The sequence below is a fragment of the Phyllobates terribilis genome, unplaced genomic scaffold, assembly GCF_046119375.1.
Source record: "Phyllobates terribilis strain yellow unplaced genomic scaffold, ASM4611937v1 Scaffold_5__5_contigs__length_657084704, whole genome shotgun sequence".
Lineage (NCBI taxonomy): Eukaryota > Metazoa > Chordata > Amphibia > Anura > Dendrobatidae > Phyllobates > Phyllobates terribilis.
Genome location: NW_027362765.1, coordinates 513,895,286 through 513,920,662, shown reverse-complemented (window position 1 = coordinate 513,920,662; position 25,377 = coordinate 513,895,286). Strand labels below are relative to the sequence as shown.

The 25,377-nt window shown below is 45.5% G+C and overlaps 1 protein-coding gene across 1 annotated transcript in view; it reads right to left on the bottom strand.

Moving 5' to 3' along the window:
* The window catches only part of MCU (mitochondrial calcium uniporter), a 143,483-nt gene extending 121,502 nt beyond the window's left edge, over window positions 1–21,981 (bottom strand). The window contains exon 1 of the mRNA XM_073685652.1: window positions 21,813–21,981. Coding sequence (XP_073541753.1) covers window positions 21,813–21,923 — 111 coding nt within the window. The 5' untranslated portion in view covers window positions 21,924–21,981. The remainder of the gene's footprint in view (window positions 1–21,812) is intronic.
* Between the last annotated feature and the right edge of the window lie 3,396 nt (window positions 21,982–25,377).

Below are 25,377 nucleotides of genomic sequence, written 5' to 3'. Positions count from 1 at the left end.
CCCGTTATTCCGCACGGAGGACCGCGTGGGGCCCGTTATTCCGCACGGAGGACCGCGTGGGGCCCGTTATTCCGCACGGAGGACCGCGTGGGGCCCGTTATTCCGCATACTGGTTGGCCTGCAACTTTGTTTAAGTTTTTCATTTTTGCCCTCTGTGTGTTTAAGCTTGACATCCCTGGGCTAAACCATTAAATAAGGCTTAAAATGCAAAACATTACAAGCAAAAAATATCCAGGAATAAAAAAATATCTTTATATATTTCATTTTTTTTTGTTAAACTCCAGGTAATTTTCAGCCTAGTGACCTGGGATACACCGTTACTACAACCTGTCAAGCTGGATATCTCTTAAAATTTCCACGTTAACGAGAACTAGCTCCCAGTGTGAAAGTGGTAGAGCACAAGCCCTAGAGATGACAGAAATCAGATTTACAATAAGTTGCACTGATAGGAAATGTACATTTTCCAATATCCTCGTTATGTCAACACTTTAAACCAGCATAGCATCCGATACCCCGGCGTATAATTGCTTGCTCTGATTTTCCATTCAGGTTCAATCCCACAAGGATTATTACAGCATTTCATAATGCACCCACACATCAGAGCGCATACAGAAAGGAGCACAATTTAGCAGAACACCGCTGGAGAGACAGGCACTCCGCACCGAATAAATGCTAGGCAAGTAATGTGTAACCACTGAATGGTTCTGGAGGAGGGCAATTGTGATCTACAGGCAGATAAAACGGTATAGAGAATGAGAGTTATTGTTTTGTGTTGCGCTAGCATTGTTATATAAAGCCAATTACTACACTTTGGCAACAAAACATTTCACTTAAAGGGGTTGTCTACATGAAACAACGTCTTTCATTGTGCCAATCAAGTTATGTTTAACGGTAAACCTAGAAATGGATGGAAAAAAGAAAAAGGCAATTATGCAGTCTGCAGAGGCGTTCACAAGCCCCCTGAAAAACCAGTCTTGCAAAAACGTAGGCTATTTCACCTCCTGTTGACTGATCATTTAGAATTTCGGGTAGATGGACTGATTTGCATTGCTTGGCATCCGTGGCAGTATTTGGTGGTAGGTAATCCTGAGCATTTCTGCATCGTGGACACATAGCCTTAAAATGAACAAGGCAAAGAGGAAGACAAGCAACCCAATGGCTTGATATTATCGTGGTAACGGCAGAGAAGACCTTGGTGGACCTATCTAGGCTTGCACAAGATCGATTTTCTTACAGATCATTCATCCATAAAGTCATCATGGTTCAAGTTCAAGCTGCAAGCTGTAAAAAAGGATTAGCCAAGCAAAACTGTGCCTACTGAAAAACCATACCAGTAACTAGGAGACATTCTTAGAAGGGACTTTGCACAAGGTGTCTTGTTAGATGTCAGGACGTACACACAGTTTTTGAAGTAGAAGATGCTTCAGGGAAACGCTGACCGTGTTTTTCCTAAAACATCTTTTTTTTTTTTGCAGTTTTGGCAGTGGTTTTGTCACCAGCATCTTCTTATATTAATTTCATTTTTACATTAGTGACAGTTTCCAAGTGGAAGCCACCTTAAGAATGGTCAGGTCACTTCTTTTGTCCACTTCATGGCTTTCAAAAGACAAACGTTTAAATGAAGTTAAAAATGACGGATTGAGTACACAGCAAGTCATTTTGACATTGTTGTGCATATGTCCAATATGTTTAACGTTTGTAGAGCGCTTCTGGCGAGTTCTAGGGGGAATCCACCTGAAGACACTGGATGTTCTACATTAGGTTCGTTAAAATTGCAGGCTCAGACAGTGCTTCAAGCTATGTTTTTCTACAACAACAAAAAACACACAGATGTTAGTAATGTAGGAGACTGTCTCAAACTGATGCCGCCTCTAGTTCAGGGAGCATGAAATCAGCTGACATGATCCCTTTAAGCAAGTATACTCAGGACAAGAGGCAGAATACAGTCTGCATGAAGCCGCATTGTCACCAAGAATATTTGCTGCTGTGCCTTGAATATTGCTCCAGTATATCACATGTGTTTTCGATGTGTTCTCTCCACAGCGCATAGAATAGAAATGAAACCGTCTGCCAGCTCCAATGACGTCAAGGGAATACTACGAGGAATTTCTCTGCTCAGGATACATGCATGCAGCACAGCTAACCTAGTTAGGAGAGAAATTGGCCAGTGAAGGCACTAATTCTCTTCTCGAATGATGCATCCTAGCAACGATCGGTTTCAGACCCTATAACAAAATATTTTCCTGATAGACCTTGAGAGATTACTTCAGTTTGTGACCAAGTCTCAACATGTAGAAACCCTACAGAAGATTCAACAATCTCCAGGATCATTAATAAGGTTTACACATCTAACAATCCAAACTTGAGATGAAGGGTTTCAGACAGAGGTCCATGCAACTCAGTCCAAGCACAGACCATACTGCATAGATTGACTGCGGATCTCCGAACCCAAACTCCACAGCCTCATTTAGGCGTATAAAAATCAGTCCTTGCTCAGACAGAGTTTCACAGTCATCTGCATAAACCCTTAAGCCCCCATACACTTCATATAGCTGCCTGTTGAATGATCAGCTATCTCACCCATCTCCCCCATACACAAGAGTGCTCCGGTGTTCTCTATGAGACGCTGTCAAACTCCTGTGCCAGTGGCTTGTCTCTTAAAGATAAAAAGGATTTACAGTCCGAAAACAGACATGCCAAATCTTTATCTCCCCCAACATCATTTGTTGGGAGACTGTTGGATGTTCCCTATACTGGAAGCTGAATAAGTAATTTCCAGCGATTTTGGCCTATGTTAGATTAATGCTGGGCTGTTGAGTAAAAACACTGACTCCTCAATCTCCACGACTCTGACTCCCTCATACACGGCTCATGTTTAAGTGATAAATTTGCTGTAGCACAGATTCATCTCAGCTAAAAGTCTAGACCCTTAGATCAGGAATAGGACATTTCATAACTTTCCCAAATTCTTATGAAAAAAATATTCCCCACAAACTGCATTGAACTACTGTATCCGATTTATTATATATTTTAGGAGTTAGAGTCGGTCCATTTTATAGCGACTCCGACTTTACAGCCCTGGGTTAATGTTTATATTAAGGCCATGGTCACACTGTTTTTTTAAAGTATATGCAGGGTTCCCAGTCTAGTCCCCCTAAAAATAGAATTAAAAGTGAACCCCCCACTGAGCAAGGACCTGAACAGCGTACAAAAACTCATTTTCTGATTTTTTTTCTTCAAGTGTCAGACTATTCAAAGGTCTAAGGGACAATGTCGGTCCTTGTATAGAGTGACATGATTGACACGCCAGTTTAAGGGGACTTATAGGCCATGCAATACTCTTCTGGAAAATTAAATATACAAATTGCTTCTTCCAAGAGGAAGAGGACTTGAATTTTAATGCAGTCTCTTCAGAAGCATTAGCAGACCACAGGTAAGTGTGATGTCTGAAAAGACGGAAACTTTCAGGAAAGAAAAAAAAAGTGTGTGTGTTTGGCCATGATTTTGCAATAATCCAGGAAAAAAATGAAAATTAATCGCAATGGCAGAATGTACAGCAACACTTCATCAGTGAGCATTATCAAGAAGTGGGAGACAGGAGTAGTATGACTACAGCATAAGAAAACACCTGATTTGTGTGTGTTCTGTGACCACGGGGGCGTGTCTATATAGAAACTTTAACCCCCAAATAGTATTTCGAGTAAAAAAAAAAAAAAAACTAACAAAAAATACAATTGGAAAAAGTGTCATAGTAAAAACTTTTAGTCTGAAGATAAACAACTACAGGATGCATGAAGGATGTCCAGCAAGCATAATCTAATCCCTGGCAAATGTCTAAGAACTCATTCAGCAATTTTTACTGGCCCCGTTCATATAGTCCCTGGGGGTGGATGTGCATTAAGCCTTTCCTGTTTAAGTGTTCTCTCTATACTAGAAATTACATCTGATTCACTGCAGACTCCCTATCTTTGGAGAACTCATTCATTAGATAAGTATGCTATATGTAAGCAAACAATTTAAAGCGGTTGTCTGACATTTAGAAACTACAGTAGCAGAGGGAAAAATTTCAATAAAACTTTATAATAAAAAAAAAAAAAAAAAGTCCTCCGGTATTTATTTCTTTGGAACAGTGATGTCTCAGACATGCACTTGACCCATCAGTCATTTGCTGAACATTCACGCAGCACCACTGAGTAGTCCTATGAATGACTAGAAAAATATACAAAGACCGGTGTGGGTCCCTGGAGCATCGGAGGTGGATTTAACAGGCAAGTACGGTAAGGTTTGCTTTTTTTCCTTTAGGTTAAGTTCGCACAATGAATTTTTGATGTTGCGGAATTTCTGCACTATTTCTGCATCTATTATGCAAATTAGGTTACTTGGGTTTTTATCATAGCGTTTTCTTTACATGCATTTTTATTGCATTTTTGACGCTGCGTTTGTCTCTAAGTGTGTCATACTTTAAAGGGAACCTGTCACCATAAAAAAACCTGCCCGGCGCCTGCATGTAGCTGAATACTGCGGGGAGAAAATTACCTTTATTTTCCCCGGCAGCGTTGGGTTTTAGTCACGGAGGCGGCATCGGCGATGGTTCAGTCACTACTCTGAGAATGAAGAGCAGCCGCTCTGAGAATGAAGAGCAGCCGCTCTGAGAATGAAGAGCAGCCGCTCTGAGAATGAAGAGCAGCCGCTCTGAGAATGAAGAGCAGCCGCTCTGAGAATGAAGAGCAGCCGCTCTGAGAATGAAGAGCAGCCGCTCTGAGAATGAAGAGCAGCCGCTCTGAGAATGAAGAGCAGCCGCTCTGAGAATGAAGAGCAGCCGCTCTGAGAATGAAGAGCAGCCGCTCTGAGAATGAAGAGCAGCCGCTCTGAGAATGAAGAGCAGCCGCTCTGAGAATGAAGAGCAGCCGCTCTGAGAATGAAGAGCAGCCGCTCTGAGAATGAAGAGCAGCCGCTCTGAGAATGAAGAGCAGCCGCTCTGAGAATGAAGAGCAGCCGCTCTGAGAATGAAGAGCAGCCGCTCTGAGAATGAAGAGCAGCCGCTCTGAGAATGAAGAGCAGCCGCTCTGAGAATGAAGAGCAGCCGCTCTGAGAATGAAGAGCAGCCGCTCTGAGAATGAAGAGCAGCCGCTCTGAGAATGAAGAGCAGCCGCTCTGAGAATGAAGAGCAGCCGCTCTGAGAATGAAGAGCAGCCGCTCTGAGAATGAAGAGCAGCCGCTCTGAGAATGAAGAGCAGCCGCTCTGACCGCCTCCAGTCCTGACGGACACTGGCTTTGCATTAGGGCTGGCTGTCGGTCAGGGCTGGGGGTGCGATTACAGCCGCTGCTGTGTATACTCAGATGAGCGACTGAACCAGCGTCGCTCATGCCGAGGAGTCGGGAAGAATGACTTGCTGCAGCGAGCGGGCCCTGGACCTCCGCTGAGCTCATTGAGTGACAGGACACCGCTCGGGAAGCGCAGCTCCAGGGCCCGCTCGCTGCAGGAGTCATTCTACCCGGCTCCTCGGCGTGAGCAGTTGCATGGATTACAGCAGAGGACACTCAGGACAGGCGAGTATATGCGTTTTGGGTTTTTTTATTCTTATTTTTACAGTTGAAGACAGCAGGAGCAAACTAATACTCTCATCATGGTCCCCTTGCTGGTGCTGATCACAGTGCGAGAAAGGGACTATGATGAGGGCAGCATTCAGCACCCGGCGCTTGGGAACAACGCTAACTGTGCCGCTGATTCCCAGGCGCCGGTACGTGTCACACTGATGACACACAGCTGTCACCTGTGTCTCATCACTGTGGGACGTTTTGCGGCCCGTGCTGCAGGAGAAAAAAAACGGACAGGTCAGTGTGTTTTGCCCACGGACACATGGTCCATGAAAACACACTGACATGTGCACAGACCCTTAGATTTGAATGAGTCTACAGTGTCCCCACACGTACCGGACACACTGACGTGTGAAAAAGGCCTAACACTGTTAACCTGCAGGTTATCCCCATATCTCCAGGTTAATAGTGTTATTTTCTGGTGACAGGTTCTCTTAAAATAAATCCACTGTTTTTGACACTTCCTGGAATATGGCTTTTACAAAGCTTTATTGATACAGTCGTGTGGATTACAAGCATTTTTATGCGTTTCTGCAGCAGTACTAAAAACGCATGTGCGTTCATTTACCTGCGGATTTTCCGCATCCAAGGTAAGTCTATGGGAAAATCTACACAGAAAAATCAGTGGACGCGCAAGAGAAATTGACATGTTGTGGATTTGAAACAAGCACTGCAGGTCAGCTTACATTGAGAGGAAACAAAAGCCCAGAGGGCCGGAGATTACTATAAATCCCATCCACTTCGATGTAACTGTAAGGCTGTGTGCCCATGATGCGTTTTTTAAGTGTTTCCACAGCGGCAAAAACGCTGCAGAAACCCTTAAAAAACTCTTGGTAGAAGGTCTGCCATGTCCCCCAATGATAATCCGCATATGCTGTGCACATGGTGCGGAAATTTCCGCTGCGGATTATCGTTGCGGAAAAAAACGCAGCACTACCAATTATTTTGCGGAAGTGCTGCGTTTTCGCCGCCATTGACTTGCATTAGAAGGCGCCAATTCCGCAAGACTGCGTCGGTACTTGCATAATTGGCGCGTTCTAATGTGCGGAGGACAGGAGACTCTCCTACACACCCAGGTACCCTAAAAGCTGTAAAAAAAATAATAAAATAAAAAAAATAAAGATTATATTCACCTTCCGACGGCCCCCGGACTCCTTCCCTGTGCTTGCCGATAGATCGCGGGCAGATCTGTAGGACCTGCGGTGACGTCACAGTCATGTGACAGCAGGTCCTTCAGTACAGAAAACCGCGATCTGCCAGCAGCCAGCACAGCAAGACTGCGGGGGCCATCGGAAGGTAAGTATAGGTTTATTTTTTGACATTCTTTCGGTCACAGTATATAAATCCATGCTGTTTGCATGGATTTATATAGTGTGACCAAATTGACAAGCACTTTCCAAGTGATGCTAAAATCGCTTGGAAAGCGCTTGACACCCGCATGCGGAAATGCATGTGAAGAACGCTTCACTTCCGCATGTCCCTGGCAGGAAAAACGCATGTAAAATCCGCATGTACAATCCGCATGCGTTTTTTCTGCCAGCGGAGATGCAGAAATGCTCAGGAAAAAATCCGGAGCATTTCTGCATCGTGGGCACATAGCCTAAAACGCTACTGTTTTTAAAGGGAAAAAAATGCAGCATCAAAAAACCATCGTGGACACACAGCCCAGGCCCACACTCAGTCATTATTTTGGAAAAATACTTTAGATATTCATGCAGTTTATGAGTCTGAATTGGTTTCAAAAGGAATGAGAAATTAACACATTGTAATTAATCAGGAGCGTTTCGCACAAACTGTCATTCGTACCAAAACTTTGACATTATGTTCACAAGCACAACACCCATTTACTAAGGGCAATGTGCTGCTAAACCAAAAATCATAATTATTTCTATACCCATATAAAAGATGAGCATCAATGCCCAACAGCTGCTAATTGGCTCTCAGGGCCTGTACGTTCAGACAAATGCTCATTCAGGTGATCATTGTCTGGAGTAAAGGACCCTTACAGGATACACATTTTTTGCTTTATTAATATATTTTCAATAATTTACTTGTCCTGTAGATGGAAGGGGGCAGTTTGAGTCCTGAGAAATCCATGAATCATCAAAATAAAAAAATGCACTGTATAGTGCTCCGCAAGCAGAAACATGGAGCTCCTGCATTAGCGCGCAGAGAGCGGGATACAGGCTCACTAGAAAGTGTACACAATGGTCTACAGGCTCATAGGCTTCCTATTGATCAGGTTCTTGAGCAATCAGTCTCAGGGCCCAGATAGTTAGGGCAAAAATGTTAAGGCTGTGTGCCCACTATGCGTTTTTGGTGCGTATTTTGGTGCGTATTTGCAGCGCGTAAACGCTCCAGAAACTAATTGCATACCTTATCCCATGACTTCCTATGACATTCTGCAAGTTCTGTGCACATGGTCCGTATTTTTTCTGCACAGATTTTACTCGCAGAAAAAATACGGACATGACCAATTCTTGTGCGTTTCTGCATGCGTATTTGCCTATACAATGCGTTGGAAAAACACATGGCAAATACGCATGTAAAAACCGCATGCGTTTTTCTGCCAAGGAGATGCAGAAATGCTCAGGAAAATTTCTGCTTCATTTCTGCATCGTGGGCACTAAGCCTAAGAGTAAATTTAATTTAAAAAAAAAAAAAAAAGTACCTCATATGACATGATATATAAAATATATGGTCTATGAAAAATGCATGTACTAAAAAATATCATAAAAAAATGCTGACAATGTATAGAGGAAGCTGAAAGGGTTTTTCTGGAAATTGAACTTCTATGGTTTATCCTTTGGTCTAATGAGAGACCACCACCAATCTGCAGAAGAAATGTCCAAACATTTCTGGCTCTGGTGCTCATTCACAAGTGGTGTCCAAAGTCTAATTGCCCCTCCATAACACAGGGCTGTGGGGTTGGTAAGCCAAACCACCGACTCCTCAATTTCACTCCACAGCACTGCCTCACTACTGAGCGTGTACATAAAGTGCAGCACAGATTCATCTCAACTAAAAGCCCAGATCCTTAGATCAGGAACAGAGCAGACATTTATAGGACATTTCAGAACTTTCCTAAAGTCTTATGAAAGAATTTAGAGCACGTCCTGCATTGTACTACTATACCCAATTTATTACATATTGTCGGAGTCGGTCCAATGTATACCGACTGACTCCACAGCCCTGATAAAGGACACACAACCCTGCAGAGAGATTCCTGCAGACTACAACCGTCTCATGTTACACCATGTAACATCCTCAGAAGACTACAAGCCAACCATCCCATGTCATGTCTACTCCTCCTGTCGAGTGCAAAGTTACTGGGTGGGGGATGGGAGGAAGAAATGTATTATAGGACTAAAACCTAGCATACTTCAGGTCGGTTTCCTCCAGCTGTTATTGTAGTGTCAGCATTCCATAGTTGTGATTAACCAGGTAATGCGTTGTCACTTGGGTGTGACACTCTTCATAGTCAGGCATGCAGGACCCTTCTACTACAGAGCAGGCTATACACACTGGGAGGTGGGAGGGGAGAGATTTATCAAAACTGCTGCAAACAGATCAATTGCACTAATATCACATGCAAACTTTTTAGCTCTGACAGAAAAGCCACCAACATGTCAGAGAGAACAGCATAGACAACAAATTTGCAGATCTGAGCCTGTCATTCCTATCTAGCTAGGCTGGTAATGCAAAAAGGAGTTACAGGGACAAAAAGGGTACAACGCAGAACACGAATACAAGGAGAACAGGAAATCAATGCCTGAAGGTTTATACTGCAGCAAACCACACACACAGTATAGATCTCATGTAGTTAGAGACGCCCTCATCAGACCACTTTGTACTGCAGTCACAGAATTAAATTTATATTCCCCCCACTTGAGTTGTACATTTATGTCATTTTCAAAGCCGTTCATCTTTAAAACCAGTCTTTGAAACATGGGTGGGTGAATTAGCACAAAAAAACAAACAGGATTCTATTCTTACCTGGTTTACTTTAAGCATTGCCGCAGAGAGAAGTGAGCATTTAAAGGGGTTGTCAGGCCTAAGAATGACTGCAGACATGTGAATCCCCACATCGTGTGCACGGTGAGGATTCTTGTGTCGGCGCCAGAAGTGAGCAAGTGACTGCAAGTATAATTTTGTATACTTCTGGTCACATTCCGACTAGACATTTCCGTCTGCCCACTTGCATTGCGTGAGGCCGCGAACGTCTAGTCGGAACGTAACCGCATATGTGAAAATTACATATTTGCGGTAAAGTGCCCGCCACAGGCAAATTCTCAGGCGCATGCTGTGAGAATTCACATGTCTGCAGTCAAGAGAACAACTGCAGACTTGTACCCCAAGACCGGCAACTCCTTTAATGTAGGGTCCTATCTAAAAAAGAGGCAGCCTTGTCGTTAGTAGATGGGCTCACACACTTAGGTCAAAATAAGCACAAAGAGCTTCACATATTTATAAGCACAACGCAGTGGAATGCAATAATACAATGTTTGCAAGGTGGATAGTGTTTGTACATAAACAACAGTCTCCTACTAAAAGATAGGAACAGCAAATATAGTTCCACGCACATCAACACCACCCACATTGCCACACTGTGCTCCCCCATAGTGGGGCTTGTTGCCAGACACAGTAGACAATAAAATGATGAAAAGGAAACGGATATCAATATGGCCTAAATGTGCACAAGGTAAAATCAGTAAAAGAGCATAAGAACATCAGTTTCTGATTATCAACCAACGTAAGGCTGCATTCACATACTACTTTTTAAATTTGAAAAATCACAGAAAAAATGCGGCACTGTTACCACAGTGGCAGCAAAAAATAAGAAGATAGGCGATCAATACTGTATAAAAGTAGTGGAGTAAGCCCTTAACATTGCATTTAGACCTCTATGAAAGTGAGGTGGGGCTAAGAAACAGAGACATTGTGGTGATTTGCAAGGGACACATGAAGACCTGAATTAATGGCCCCGGTCTGTAACATTGTGAATATCTTACTTTTAGAGTAGAACAAAATTATCAGTAGGCCTGCCTGGAGCAACATCGCGTGTCTACTCCGGTGGCCATGGGCTACCAACGTGGTAATGGACAAGAGTGCAGTAAACATGCCAAATTTTTGGAGTTGAACAAAAAGAGAACTAGAACACTATCACATGTACATATATAGATGTTTTGCCATATCTGTAGTTTAATCAAAGGATAAACATGTAATAAAAAGTTAATGGAACTGGATGAAAAAAAAAAAAAAAAAAAAAAACCATCAGCAGTGTTTCATGCTGTCTTAAAAAGCGTTTCCCATCCAATATGGTGATGACATATTGCTAAGACTTTATGATTAGTGGGGGTCCAACATCTAGGACCTCCACAGATTTCAAGAATAAAGAGGACACATGGCTGATATAGAACAGAACCCCCCTCTAGGCTGAGCTGTATGTTCTGAGCAACCAAAAACATTTGTGTAACTATTTTAGTGCAGGGACTTTGTTGAAAAATAACAGCTACATTTCGGACAAGTCACATAGGAGTCTACAGCGAGCGAGCAGCACGCCACATGTGACAACTGAAAATACAACATTTTTTGATTCCGGTCACAATTGCACTAGATTGCAACGAAAACAATATAGAAAATCAAAGATATGTTGTCAGAATGCAACACGACAATCTCCATGTCGCTGTGTAGCCCCAAAGGGCTTGTGCAGATGACCATAAACATCAGACGCGTGCTCTCCATCGTCGTTAAGGATAGCACTCTTCCCCATGTTATTCTATAGGGTCGCGCGCACGTTAGATTTTTACCTTGGACTGTGTGGTCCGAGGAAAAATAATCACAGAATCTAGTTCGGATCGCACTTGGCCATTCATGTCTATGAGTCAATGGAAGAAAAAGAAATCACACCCAAGTGCAGCCCGATTTTCACAGACTGACAGAATGGAGAAAAGAGAAATTTTTATTTTCTTCATTCTCCACAACTGAGAAAATCAGATCAGAGCATAATCGGACCGACGGTTGGGTCAGCACAGTGACTGTTCATACCAATGCTTGGAGCATCATGGCGGGGCCAAACATTTAAGCGCACCTTCCCACCTGCTTGGTTTTCATCCATCTTCACCCTTCTCTGGCTCTATGAAGCCAGAGCTGTCAATCAGGAGGGGGTGGGTATAGTGCAACAACAAGCAGGCAGGAAGGCGTATATAAACCACTGGCAGTGCCATGATGAACCGAACACCTGTAGGTGATTTGGACAGTCATTCTGTGCTGACAGAGGAGAGGCCCTGGAACTTTACACTGAGCAGCGGAGCTTCCTGCCACATGGAAGGCAATCCCCATTCAACAATGACTGCTACAGAGGGAAAAATACACAATGCTACACTAGATCACCATGGTGCCCACTTAATCTTCAGGTTAGGTGGAGGTTCCCAAGGTCAGCTACCAAATGACCATCAAATAATATACTAGAGGTGAGCCATCCTCTCATAAAATGGGAAAACCCCTTGAAGGATACAGTTTCCCACTGCATATAACATACTGGAGTCTTCAATAAAAACATACTGAACAAAAAGGTGCCAGTAGGAACCAAGCCCCAAACATTAACAGTTCATGTATATAAAAAGAAAACATCATGATACGTGGACAATATTCTGCTGAGCCGCAACCACAGACAAGAGGCTTTCGAGGGCTGTGTAACCCTTCCTGTCCGCAGTAGCCGGCAGCTGCGCTCTGTTCATTCACCAACAAGTTTCCAAAAAGATATTCCATATTAACACAGCTATATTTTATTAATGAGACGCTTCCAACCAAAAATAGCTGCAATGTTCCCCTGCCAGCATGCAGACAGGAAAGAGCCAAAAGAAGAAAAGGCGAGTGCATGACCGCAGCTCCCGGACAATGCTGTGCCCCATGTACGGACAACGACCGACCCCAACCACACTGACACATACATGTACACTAACCAAGAGAAACAAGCACACGCTGAGTGCAAAGCTTGCTTAAAGGGGAAGTCCATTCGAAAAAGAACACATTACGACTGAATGCTCCGTCCCGGACACCTCACTTGTCTTGTTGTATTGCAAACAGCAATAAACTTCACAAAATCTGTTACTCATTTATTAAAACAATCTAAATGTAAAAACGGACCTTTTATCTCGTAGCATCCAATCACAGTGCAGCTTTCATTTTTGAAGAGCAGTATATTAAGTGAAAGCTGAACTGTGATTGGCATCTATGGGCAAAAAAGGCCAGTTTTATACAGACAATTTCAATAAATATGGTTCAATGCACAAAAAAACACAAGATAAAAATCTTTACAATGTTTACAATTTGAAGTGTAACTTGTTATGGCAGAACATGCGTGTCTGTCTCCTCCCACTCCATAGAATATCATGAGCACCAACGGTCAATAATCATTCACTGAAGACAAAATTAATGAATGATCACTCCAGTACTACTGATTTAGGCTGTGTGCCCACGTAGCATTTTTCAAGCGTATATGCTGCGGAATTTCCGCAGCGTAAACGCTTGAAAAACGCATGTATATCCGCACCCCATGGTCCCCAATGGGATTCCGCAAGTTCTATGCACATGCTGCGGATTTTTCCGCAGCGTTTATGCCGCGTTCAAAAATCCGCAGCATGTCATTTAGTTTTGCGTTTCCGCAAGCGGAATTGCCTTTGTCCAATGCATAAAAAACGCAAGGCAATTCCGCATGTGGAAAACGCGTGATAAACGTGCGAAAAATGCGCGATAAACGCGTGCGGAATTCCGCATGCGTTTTTCCGGGAGAGGACTTGCATTTATGCAGCAGAAATTTTCTGCTTCATAAATGCAACGTGGGCACATAGCCTTATGGGAGAAAAAAATGTGCCCACGTTGCATTTATGAAGCAAAAAATTTCTGCTTCATTTCTGCAAGTCCTCTCCCGGAAAAACGCATGCGGAATTCCGCACGCGTTTATCACGCATTTTTCACGCGTTTTCCACATGCGGAATTGCCTTGCGTTTTTTATGCATTGGACAAAGGCAATTCTGCTTGCGGAAACGCAAAATTAAATGACATGCTGCGGATTTTTGAACGCGGCATAAACGCTGCGGAAAAATCCGCAGCATGTGCATAGAACTTGTGGAATCCCATTGGGGACCATGGGGTGCGGATATACATGCGTTTTTCAAGCGTTTACGCTGCGGAAATTCCGCAGCATATACGCTTGAAAAATGCTACGTGGGCACACAGCTAAAACCACTTACGGTTTATCACTTTCTTTTATCTTCAGATAGGTTACAAAACAATACAAATAACAGCCGATGAGAAACGTGGATGTAGCAGGCTGAAAAGTTCCCAGACTTCCATGATTTCTTCCAATCCAGATAGTCCCACGTCATGATCTCTGCATCATGATCAAGGAAGGAAGCTAGTGGATTGTAGGGAACCCACTCACCAGCCCATTACTTCATAGGGCTTCATAGGCCAGGTACCACCTACTTACTAGCTAAAATTATAGATAAATATATGCAAGTCGCATTAATGTGGCGGCAGGACTCCAGGTTTCTAATCAACAACCTCCTCGAATACTAATTGACAAAAAGAAGTCACAGTCCGAATATCTGCTATACGGTGCTAATCCGCACCTTAGGGCCACGTTCACACAATGCGTTTCTGACACTGCTTAGTCTCACTGCAGAAAAAAAAACAAAAAAACAAACACAGAGTCTCAAAGTTCCAGCAAAGTGGATGGGATTTATAGAAATATTCAGCCCACTGGGCTTTCTTTATTTACCCAGCATAAACTGCCCTGAGGTGCGTTTCAGATCTCCATCATGTCAATTTCTCTTCTGTGCAGATTTTCCCATAGACTTACAATCGATACAAAACACCTGCAGGTCAAAGCGCACGTAATCCACAAAACTGTATGAATAAAGTTTCATCAAAGCCAAATACCTGGAGGTATCAAAAACAAAGTAACTTTACTTACCGTATATTCCGGTGTATAAGACGACCCCCCTACTTTCCTGTTAAAATATAGAGTTTAGGATATATTCACCGTATAAGACTACCCCTTTTCCAACGCATACCAAACACCGGTAAAAATTAAAAAAAAACAGATTTGAATTTAACATGGTCCTTTTTTAATTTAAATTCTTATGACATGCAGGTATATAGCAGGAAAACTGTCACTCATAAACATATTAAAATAGGGGGGACCCCACGTCATTTTTTGGGGGGGTCCCCCATTCTAATAGCTAGTAAAGGCTAGGTATTCAGCTGGGGGCTGATATTAGTAGCCTGGGAAGCTCCGTGGGTATTACCCCCTTCCCAGACTTCAAACATCTGCCCCAGCCGTCTGCTTAACCTCCGCTAGAGACTATAATGATGGTGGATCCCACGCCAATTTTCTTTTTAAAAAATCCTTTATTTTAACACTAAATGACAATTGAGGGGTTAATAAAGATGCAGTCCCTAAATTATTATTAATTTTGTAATTAATTTTTCCCAAAAATGTTGACGTGGGCTTCGCCATATTTTTGTGTCCAGCCAGGTACAGCAGGCAGGAACGGGCTGCCCCCAACCACCAGCTGCCTATTTGTACCTGGCCGGACACAACAATATAGGGAAGCCCTTTTTTTTTTAATTATTTCATGAAATAATTAAAAAAAAAAGACGTGGGGCTTCGCCCTATTTTTGTGTCCAGCCAGGTACAACTAGGCAGCTGGGGGCTGGAATCTGCAGCGCAGGGAGACCCAAGCTTTCTGGGCCCCCCCCGCTGCAAATTGCAGTCCGCAGCCACCCCGGAAAATGGCGCGTTCATAGAAGCGCCATCTTCTGGCGCTGTACCCAACTCATCCAGGGCCCTGGTGCGGTGGCTCACTGGGTAATAAAGGGGTTAGGGCCAGCTTGGCATTATCAGCTGGCCCTAAGCCCGAAATTCATGGGGTCACGCCAATATTAGACATGACCACCATGAATTTCTAGTAAAGTAATTAAAAAAAACACAACACCCAGAAAAAAGTCCTTTAATTGAAATAAAGACACAATTTTTTAATGTTCTAAATTAAACCATACTTACCATCACGCCCATTCCAGCTGAAGCCAACGATCTCCTGCAATAAAAGTAAAATAATAAAGCAACCTCATCCTTACCTTTCCATGGCTCCCAGGACCGGTCCAGCTCTGCTACATTCACATGACAGGCTGCACCGCAGCAGAACGCTGCCGTTCAGCTTGCCATGCGGCAGACACTGAGAAGCGCAGGCATGCTTGTGCTCCTCAGTGTCTGACTGTGACGGCATCCAGATGAGCCGAGATCATGTCCAATGAACTCGGTTCACCTCATGCACGTCACTGACAGCGTGGGAAAATTCTCCTGCTCCCCGCATGCGCAGTAGAAGTTTCCCACGCTGTCAGTGACGGACGTCCAGGAGGTGAGCTGAGTTCATTGTCGGCTCATCTTTATGCCGTCACAGAGAGACGCTGAGCAGCGCAAGCAAGCCTGCGCTTCTCAGTGTCTGCGGGATGACAGGCTGGATGGCAGCGTTCTGCTGCGGTCCAGCCTGTCATCTCGATGTAGCAGAGCTGGAGCTGTCCTGGGAACCATGGAAAGGTAAGGATGAGGTTGGTTTATTATTTTTCTTTTATTGCAGGGGATCGTTGGCTTCAGCTGGAATGGGTGTGATGGTAAGTATGGTTTAATTTAGAACAATAAAGAATTGTGTCTTTATTTCAATTAAAGGACTTTATTCTGGGTGTTTGTGTTTTTTTTAACTTTGACTATGGGGTTAGTAATGGGGGTGTCTTATAGACGCCTCTCCATTACTAACCTGGGCTTGATGTCAGCTGGCATTATAAGCTGACATCAACCCCAGCCCTATTACCCCCTGCCACCGCACCAGGGCAGCGTGGAAGAGCGAGGCTAAGTGCCAGAATTGGCGCATCCTATGAATGCGCCATTTCTGGGGCGGCTGACGGCTGGTGTTTCTAGCCTGGGAGGGGGCCAATATTCATGGCTCCCTTCCTGGGCTATTAATATCAGCCCCCAGCTGTCTGCCTAGCCTTTGCTAGCTATTAAATTAGGGGGGACCCCACGTCATTTTTTTTGGGGGGTCCCCCATTTTAATAGCTAGTAAAGGCTATGTATTCAGCTGGGGGCTGATATTAGTAGCCTGGGAAGCTCCGTGGGTATTACCCCCTTCCCAGGCTTCAAACATCTGCCCCAGCCGTCTGCTTAACCTCCGCTAGAGCCTAAAATTAAGGGGAACCCCACGCCAATTTTTTTAATAATAAATCCTTTATTTTAATACTAAATGACAAGTACAGTAACCAACACTATCACTGTACTTCATATATATGTGACTGACATGTTTCTATCTATCTAATCTATGTGTGAAGCTCTATTCTGTCTGTTATAAATTGTCGGGTACAGATGCTGAATTGCCGGCCGGCTTTTTTAAAGAGACGGTGCATGAAAACACTATTATTTGTTTTAATAAATCCTTTACACTAAATGACAAGTACAGTAAGCAATACTGTCACTGTACTTCATATATATGTGACTGACATGTTTCTATCTATCTAATCTATGTGTGAAGCTCTATTCTTTCTATTCTAAATTGTCGGGTGCCGGCTTATGCCGCTGCTGAATTGCCGGCTTTTCATATATTGTCACAGAAGCGCTGACTGTCTGGACCTACCGCCGCCGTATTTTAACTCCCTCCACCTTATATTAACTCCGACATGGCAGGGATACGGCCACGGCAGCTTATTAACACCCCCAGAGTATCCCCGCATGTCAATTTCTGAAAGTTTAAAAGCATTACCGGCGTATAAGACGACCCCAGACTAGACAGAAGATTTTTCAGTCTTCAAAAGTCGTCTTATACGCCGGAATATACGGTAAATCATGACACACAAAAAAAAGTGTCAAAAACACAATAAAAAAGCATAAAAAAGTAGCACTGCAACATTAAAAACTCATTGCTTTTACATAACTGAAAGATTTTCATGTTTTAAAAAAATCCCTGTCTCCAGGTTGCCACTTTTGTGCTTTTCTCATCCTCCCCAGGTCCATCACTCAGTCTCCGCTGCTGCTCTACATGTCTTACGGTCTACAGCACCACAGCCAATAATCAAGTCCAGCGGCTCTGCCAGAGTTGACGGCACGATCCGCTGACCTCACCGATTAGCTTTCGAAATGATGTCAGCACCACCAGGAGCAGTGGTGGAGACTCTGTGCTGGACCCTTCGGGGGGGGACACGGGACGACTTAATTTGTGAGCTTTTTATTTTTTTTCAAACAAACCTCAGTCGGAAGGGTTGTGGTGTTGGGGAGAAAGGGGGGGGGAGTGGGAGAAACAGGAGTTTTCCTAGACTGGAAAGCCCCTTTAACAACTGGAGTGTTGAACCAACGACACTGCGACACAAGATCAGTAATGAGCGTATAAGGCTACGTTCCCACGCTGCATCTCCACCGCGGACCCTCTGCAGCAGTAATATCCGCAGTAACCATTTCACATCTACAGTATAAATGGACATGCTGCAGATTGTAAAATTGCAGTATTTGTCAATTTACGCTGTGGATATATGTTGCAGTGTGTACATGAGATTTCTTAAAACCTCAAGCACTACGGTGCTGCAAAACTGCGGATTTTCCACAAGCAAATACGCAGATGAAAATCTGCATTTTTTTGCCATGTAGAAATTTACATGAAAGGTTTTTTTTTTTACTATTAATTTCTGTGAATTCTGCAGTGGACCCACACATCTGCCACTACAGATGTTTATCTCGCCATTGGAGTCAATGGGGACAATCAACAGAAATGGACATGCGCTTAATTAAAAGTCCACACCAGGGGTCAGTTTTCATGGGAAAAATTCCACAGCACGTGGGGTAAGATTTGTGAATACATGCTCCACTTGTCTACTACTGTACTCCACTAAGGATTTTCGGTCTGTAAAGCCACACAAAAAATCCTCAGCATCTCAGCTCTGTGTGAACTCACTCTAAAGTTATGGCCTAATCATAGCTGCAACAAAAGAATTATACTCAATATTTGCATTATTAGATGTGATGCATATCATTGCCAAGGCCCTCCAGGCTGATGCCACCGGGGAAGATGGCTACATAAGCACAGGAGCCAATAAGGAGCAGTACAGTAACATTAACTTACACCACAGTCACCTGATTTCACACAGTCTTTAAGTCATCCAAACAAAACTCCCATCCCTGGAACAGGAGGGCCGCGGCACAGTAATGGGCTATACCTCATACTTGAAATTCATTTTCTATTGTAGCCATAATTTGGGAATTTCTATCCGAACTCAGAAGGCCAAGCAGAGAGATTGGAGTTTAATTTTAAAAAAAATGAAATTTAAGATGAATATTTATCACATCCACAGGATATATGATAAAGATATTGTTGAGGGACACACCGCTGGAACCCCTCCGATCTCTAAAAAGGGGTTCTCTCTTTATAGAAGAGGAGATTGAGTGGAAATGGAACATGAGTGAGCAGGCAGTGTAGAGAGGAGCTACAAGGCATCGGGACCCCTATTCTAGTGACCAGTGAGTGGGTGTCCAGCGATCCAATCTTTGTCACATTTTGTGGATTAAAAATAAATGTCCCTGTAGGCTGAGTCAAGACAGATCATGCAGCCAAAGATCACTTTGTGCTGCGGCTACATTGTAACGATATTCAGATGAAGGTGGTCACATTGTGACCCACAAGGTACTGCGACAAGTAAAATGCAAAACAGTCAACTGTTCCCAACTTTTTGCAACCAGCTTGTCGCTGTACCTTGCAGCCCCCATCACCTGCATTATGCTGCAATGTAATAGCAGGACAGAGAATTTTATGTCCGAATGACCCAAAGTCATCGAGGGGTTTTCCAGTTTAAACAAGTTATCACCTATCTGTAGGATAGATGACAACTTGCTGATTGGTGGCTGTCAGACTGCTGGGACCTGCGCTGATTGGCAGATAGGAGCACTTTTATCCCTGTTACAATGCAGTGGTAGTGCGCATGCTCCACCGCCTCTCCATTCATTCCTTATGGTGCTGCCAATCCCTGCACTTTACTGTCTTTTCGGGCATAAGAATTCCCCATTTCAACAATCCTGTGGATAATGGGGTTGTCCAGTGAAAAAAAGTTAATGAACCCGTACTTAAACATTTTAAACGCCTCTATACTAAGTAAGACATTGCAGGTAATTCATCGTACAAAAGTCGCTAAAGTACTATATACAAAAATCACCCAATATTCTGAATTACAGGAAATCTTCCTGGAGTATGCCAACAAAAAACTGTAACCAACCAAGACTACTGTCTTCATCGTGACTGGTAACTAGATTTTACATAAGCAAATCATATTCTAATATCTATATATATAATCGTCTGTCTGTCCTGGAAATCCCGCGTCGCTCATTGGTCCGGCAGCGGCCAATCAGCGAGATTGGCACCAAATTTAAACAACGCTCTGATTGATCGCGGACGCCAGCCACGACCATTCAGCGAGATTGGCGCCAAATTGAAACAACGCTCTGCTGATTGGTCGCGGACTTCAGCCGACCGCGACCATTCAGCGAGATTAGCGCCAAATTTAAACAACGCTCTGCTGATTGGTCGCGTTCGGCTGGCATCCGCAACCAATCAGCGAGATTGGCGCAAAATTTAAACAACGCTCTGTTCTCCCGACGGCAAGTGTGAACGGAGGATCGAGGAGCGGCGCCGCCGGTCGGGATGCTTCTGCTGCGAGCAGCCGCTCATCTCCCAGCTGCTCGCAGCGGAAGTACCGGCACAGGCAGCGCCGCTCCCCGGCGAACAATCAGTGATATGGGCGCCAAATTTAAACCCCGCTCTGCTGATTGGTCGCACACGGCGGTCGCGACCAATCAGTGATTTTGGCGCCAAATTTAAACAACGCTTTGCTGATTGGTGGCGGTGACCGGCCGCGACCAAGCAGCGATATTTGCGCAAAATTTTAACACCGTTCTGCTGATTGCGCCCTGTCGGCCGCATAAATATTCTAGAAAAGCCGATGCATTAGAATCGGGCCACCATCTAGTAGCCTATAATATTAAGAATCGTATAAAAATTTTACAGTTGTGTTACATCCAAATGCCAGATTATCCAGACTAAACGAAGCTGGAGAACATGAATATCATATAAAGAAGAAAATAATATATGTGTGTGTATATAACAGTCAACGAGTAAATCCACGAAGATGCAACCAGGACACATGAACCATTAAGCGCGGCAGCGGGCGACTAACTGCAGGGGAATCCAACATATCACAAGATGACGGGAGGCAGCACCAGGAAACTACCCATCATCTGTACTGAGCAGGGCACCGCGGGGACAATCAGCACTGTCATCTCATCCAAGTGTGGGTATCTGCAGCAGCGGAGTCGTGTGTGAGTGGAAGGAAACACACACAGAATATATACACACATATATATAATATTTGATAAGGCTTTTACTGGTCTGACACATGCATGGTGTATCCTTTTCACACTCCGGTGACAGCAGGACGACGCTGGTCCTTGTCACCAGGTCACTTGCTGCAGGGGAATAAGGAATCAGATTGGTGTATTCCCCTCCTTCATACCCACCACCAGCACACGGTTTGACCTTAAACGACATACGTGCCCATAGAGGAACTGTGCCAGTCTAGGTGATCACCTGCATTGTCCTACAAGGGAAATTCTGGTCTGATTGGCATCTAGCACTGATGAGAAGCGTGGGCCATGAATGTCCCAGGTCAGACAGTGCAGCTGACTATCCCAAGGTGGGTGAGGGGCAGGGGTGTCCTGTCACTGCAGTATTCTGCCAGCACAGAAAGTTGTCCCCCTGCCTGGCAGCGCTGTGTGGGGGCACAGGCAGGAGCACATGTCCAGGACAGAGCACTGTCCCCCTGCACTGCCAGTGTCTGTGCACTGCAGAGAGGGAGCTGTCAGTGGAGGGGAAGGAGCTGTCAGCAGCTGCCCTGCAGCAAGGGAGGCTCCCCCTCTCCAGCCTGCGCCCACTCACTGGGGAGGTGGCATGAGCAGATCCGGGGAACACCACCACTAGTTACTAAAGCAACCACCGCTGCAGCAGCAGCAGACGGGAGTTCCCTGGACACCCCGCCCCGGGCGACTCCCTCCTTCTCCTGGCACAGCGTACACACTTTCCCTTCTATCCCGTCCGCTTGTCTGGGCGTCCCTGATCACTCACCGTCCTGTGAGGCCGTTGTCTGCTGACTCCAAGTCCAGGAAAGCCCGTTGTCAGCCCCGCAACGCTCCTTGAGAGCAGCAGCAGCCGAGATCTACCTGCCGTAGCCGCCATCTCTCAACTGGAAGCGCTTCGGACCTCGGCGCGCAGCGGCGCTGAATGGGCGGGACTAAAACACGCCACTCAAAAGTGACAGAGCCAATGACAAGAGAGTGTTTTGGCGAATGGGCGTGGTCAGAAGACACCTGAACCGCCCGGCTTCCGGGATTGTAGTGGAATGGGCGATGATGTGTAGATGTCAATCTTCGTAAGCCCCTCCTACAAGGGGGCGTGGTCCAGGACTGCAAAGGAGCGAGGTTTTGTGCAGGATTAGGCAGGTAGCGCAGAGTTAGCACAGAGCCCAGCAGAGACGTCTCTGTGCCCATGTGTAATGGAGAAAGTTTAGGACCGGAGCTCGGGCTGAGTCTGCTCCTGCCTGGCTGCTAATGCCATGTCAGACTCCTCACATGGCAGCAAGTGTGTGATGGGGCATACTGCAGGATTACTAAGTGGTCACTGGTAAGGGTATGTGCACACCTTGAGTAGATTAAGCATTTTTTTTCTGCTGGCTGGAAAAACGCTGCAGAAAAAAACATTTTTTAGGGTATGTGCATGTGATCAGGAGCCGCTGGGGGATTGAAGGTGCGTGTCCATGCAGCGTCCAGATGTTACAGCATAGTGGATGGGATTTCTGGAAATCCCATGTCCATGATTCTGCTCCAAAACCCACATGGAAAAATGTTTCAAATAATGTCCTATTAATATCAGTGGGACAACACCAGTGCCCCGTACATTGGCCTGATTCTTCAAGAAGGACGTCTTGTACATCTGTCCTGATGAAGGTAGAACTGGAGTAAAATGAGTCAAATTCATTATTACATCTCTTAAAGGGGTGGTCCGAAGTGTAAAGTAATCTTCCTCCTAAATCCTTATCTATCTAGTGCCAGAATCTAAACTAATTTCTAATATACTTGAATTAAAAATTCCCTATCCTTCCCTATGTACACCATTCCACTGCTTTTCTCATTTTTTTCACTTCCTATTTGATGACGCTTCATTTGAGAACCCCCAGTGCATGCTGGGATACTGAAACGAAGCATCAGGGGGCAGAGGCCGCTGTCATTGCCCCCTTCCTGAAATGAAGCGGTATCAGTGAGTGGACTGGGCTAGTCCCTGTGTGATGTGCACAGTCACAGCGCGCTCTCTGTTGCCGGCTCAGATTAGTCTAAACACCGTAGAAAGATACTTTAAAATATAATTTTTAATAGTAATCATAAAATTAGGATTGACCCAGGGAACACAAAACATAGGTAGTGACCCACGATATAGGGCCAACATCAGTACTACAACAATCAATAACCAATCCGATTAGTGCCATATGAGTGTAGGACAAAATCATATGCAAGGTGCCATAGTGCATGTAAAGAAGAAAAAAGTGTAGATCTCACCCATTTGAGTTGTTGGGATGTCACATTCCATTGAGTTCCACGGACAGCCAACTTCAGTTGTCACACCTATCTGCCCTTTGATGCCCCATGTATATGCTCCCGCCCTAACAAGGGCAGAACCCAAGTATAGCTCTCTTATATTTTACCCCAGAAAAAATCTCTCCCAACGCGTTTCTTTCTCAGTCGTGAGATTTCATCCGAGGAGTGTACTTGCAAAGGGGAAAAAAGACAAATAAGTGGCCTTTAATCGCTCACAAATCCATAGAGCAAAAAGTGCATCAGCGTCTATAGAGTGCTAAGTGTAAATGGGTAAAAGGATGAACCATCCCACAGCGATGCGTGTCCTTCGGGGTACAGAGTTCTAGTGTGGCACCCCAGGGGTCTGGTTTCCACAGTAATAGCAATATTACGTCTGAGAGCAGGTGGGAGGTCTCCTGGCCGGGAATCCTATGCATGCCACACCTCCTGCCCAGTCCTGGGAGGGGAAGAACTTCCCCTATATAAGACTGGGGCTGAGGCAGGGTTAGGGAGAAAGAGGAGAAGAGGAGTCCCAGACAGAGACATAGTCTGGTCTGGAGAGGAGCAGCTATAGGAAAGAAAGATCAGGAGCTCAGTGGGAGCAGTGCTAAAAGGAGTCAGGGGCTGGAAGCTGTAGAGCTCGCCCTGATTGAAGAGTTCTCACCGGACCCGGAGTCCGAGGCTGTGGGGACTAATCCTTACCCAGCAGCAGAAACCGACCGGCAGGGGATTTCAGGTCCTCTGGCCAAGAAACCCGAAGGCACGGTCACACGCAAGGGACCAGCACCGCCGTCGTGGAGCGGAAGCTACCAGAAGGCCCCGAGTCACCGGCCATACGGGTGAGCACCACACGGTACACTCAGGGACGTGGGCTACTTTTACCCGCCTCTAGCAAGGTAGCCAGAAGAGTACAATTAGTTGGGGAGGCCTACAACTCCGCCTGGCCAGGGGAGATCCCATCTGCTCACGGACTGACCAGGCCCCGATCGCTAGCCAGTACTCCGGGAGGGTCTACCTTTGTCATCAGTAAAGACCCTGAACTACACCGCACCGTCTCTGTGTGGTTCCTGCTACCTGCATGCTATTCTGCTACCCCCTTCAAACACGTCGGCTGCCCTGAGGCCATACCCCTCCCGTTGGGGGTTATACCATCTACGCTGCACAATCGTACCACCGGCCTCAGCGGTCTGCCCTGCAGCGGCGGCCTCATAGCCGCATTCAACGGGTGGCATAGTCGAACACCGTACCATCTTCTGCTAAACTCTGCCACTCAGCTTGACTCCCTGGGCACGGACCGGGTCACCGCCACGAGACTACTACCCCTATCAGATCCGGCTCCGGGTAGGCTCCCGCGTGCGCAACGCTGCGCGACTCAGGCCCAGGGGCGCGTCAACTTTGGCGTAGTCGGCAGGATTCCGTGCCCGCAACCACCGGGTACTGCGTGCCTGAAAGAAGACTGTTAAACTTACCTGTGGTGAAATTCCCGCCATCCGGCGCCATCTTCTGCCTTCTTCCCGCCATCCGTGAAGTTTTCCCGCCATCCGGCGCCATCTTCTGCCTTCTTCCCGCCATCCGTGGAGTTTTCCCGCCGTTGGACGCCATCTTGAAGACGCCGCGCGGGAAGAAGAGGGGCGTGGACTCTGAAAGCGCGCGAGAACTGAAGCCCCGCCTCACGTCAGGACGTTGCGTAAGGTCCTGGAAGGAGCCCAGCAGACGCCGACGTCACAGGAGCGCGACGGAAGGTCCTCAACCCTGACGATCCACTGCGGAACCGCGGCCTACGGAAGAGGATCATCGCAAGGTAGGCCACGGTCCACTAGGGGGGAGGAGGATATCGGATACGGAGGAGAGCTTCACTGCCACAGCCACCGCCAGCGCCGCCGCTGCTGCGGTCATGCCTTTCACCATGCCCTATATCCCGGGGGCAGCCTGGCTACCCCAGTACTCAGTGGAGTCACATACCCTGAATGACTTTAGAGAAAAGCTGGATAGCCTCTTCCAGGTGTACCCCCTCACAGAAGAGCAAAAAGTGAGCATCCTGGTGGCCCAACTAACCGGGGCAG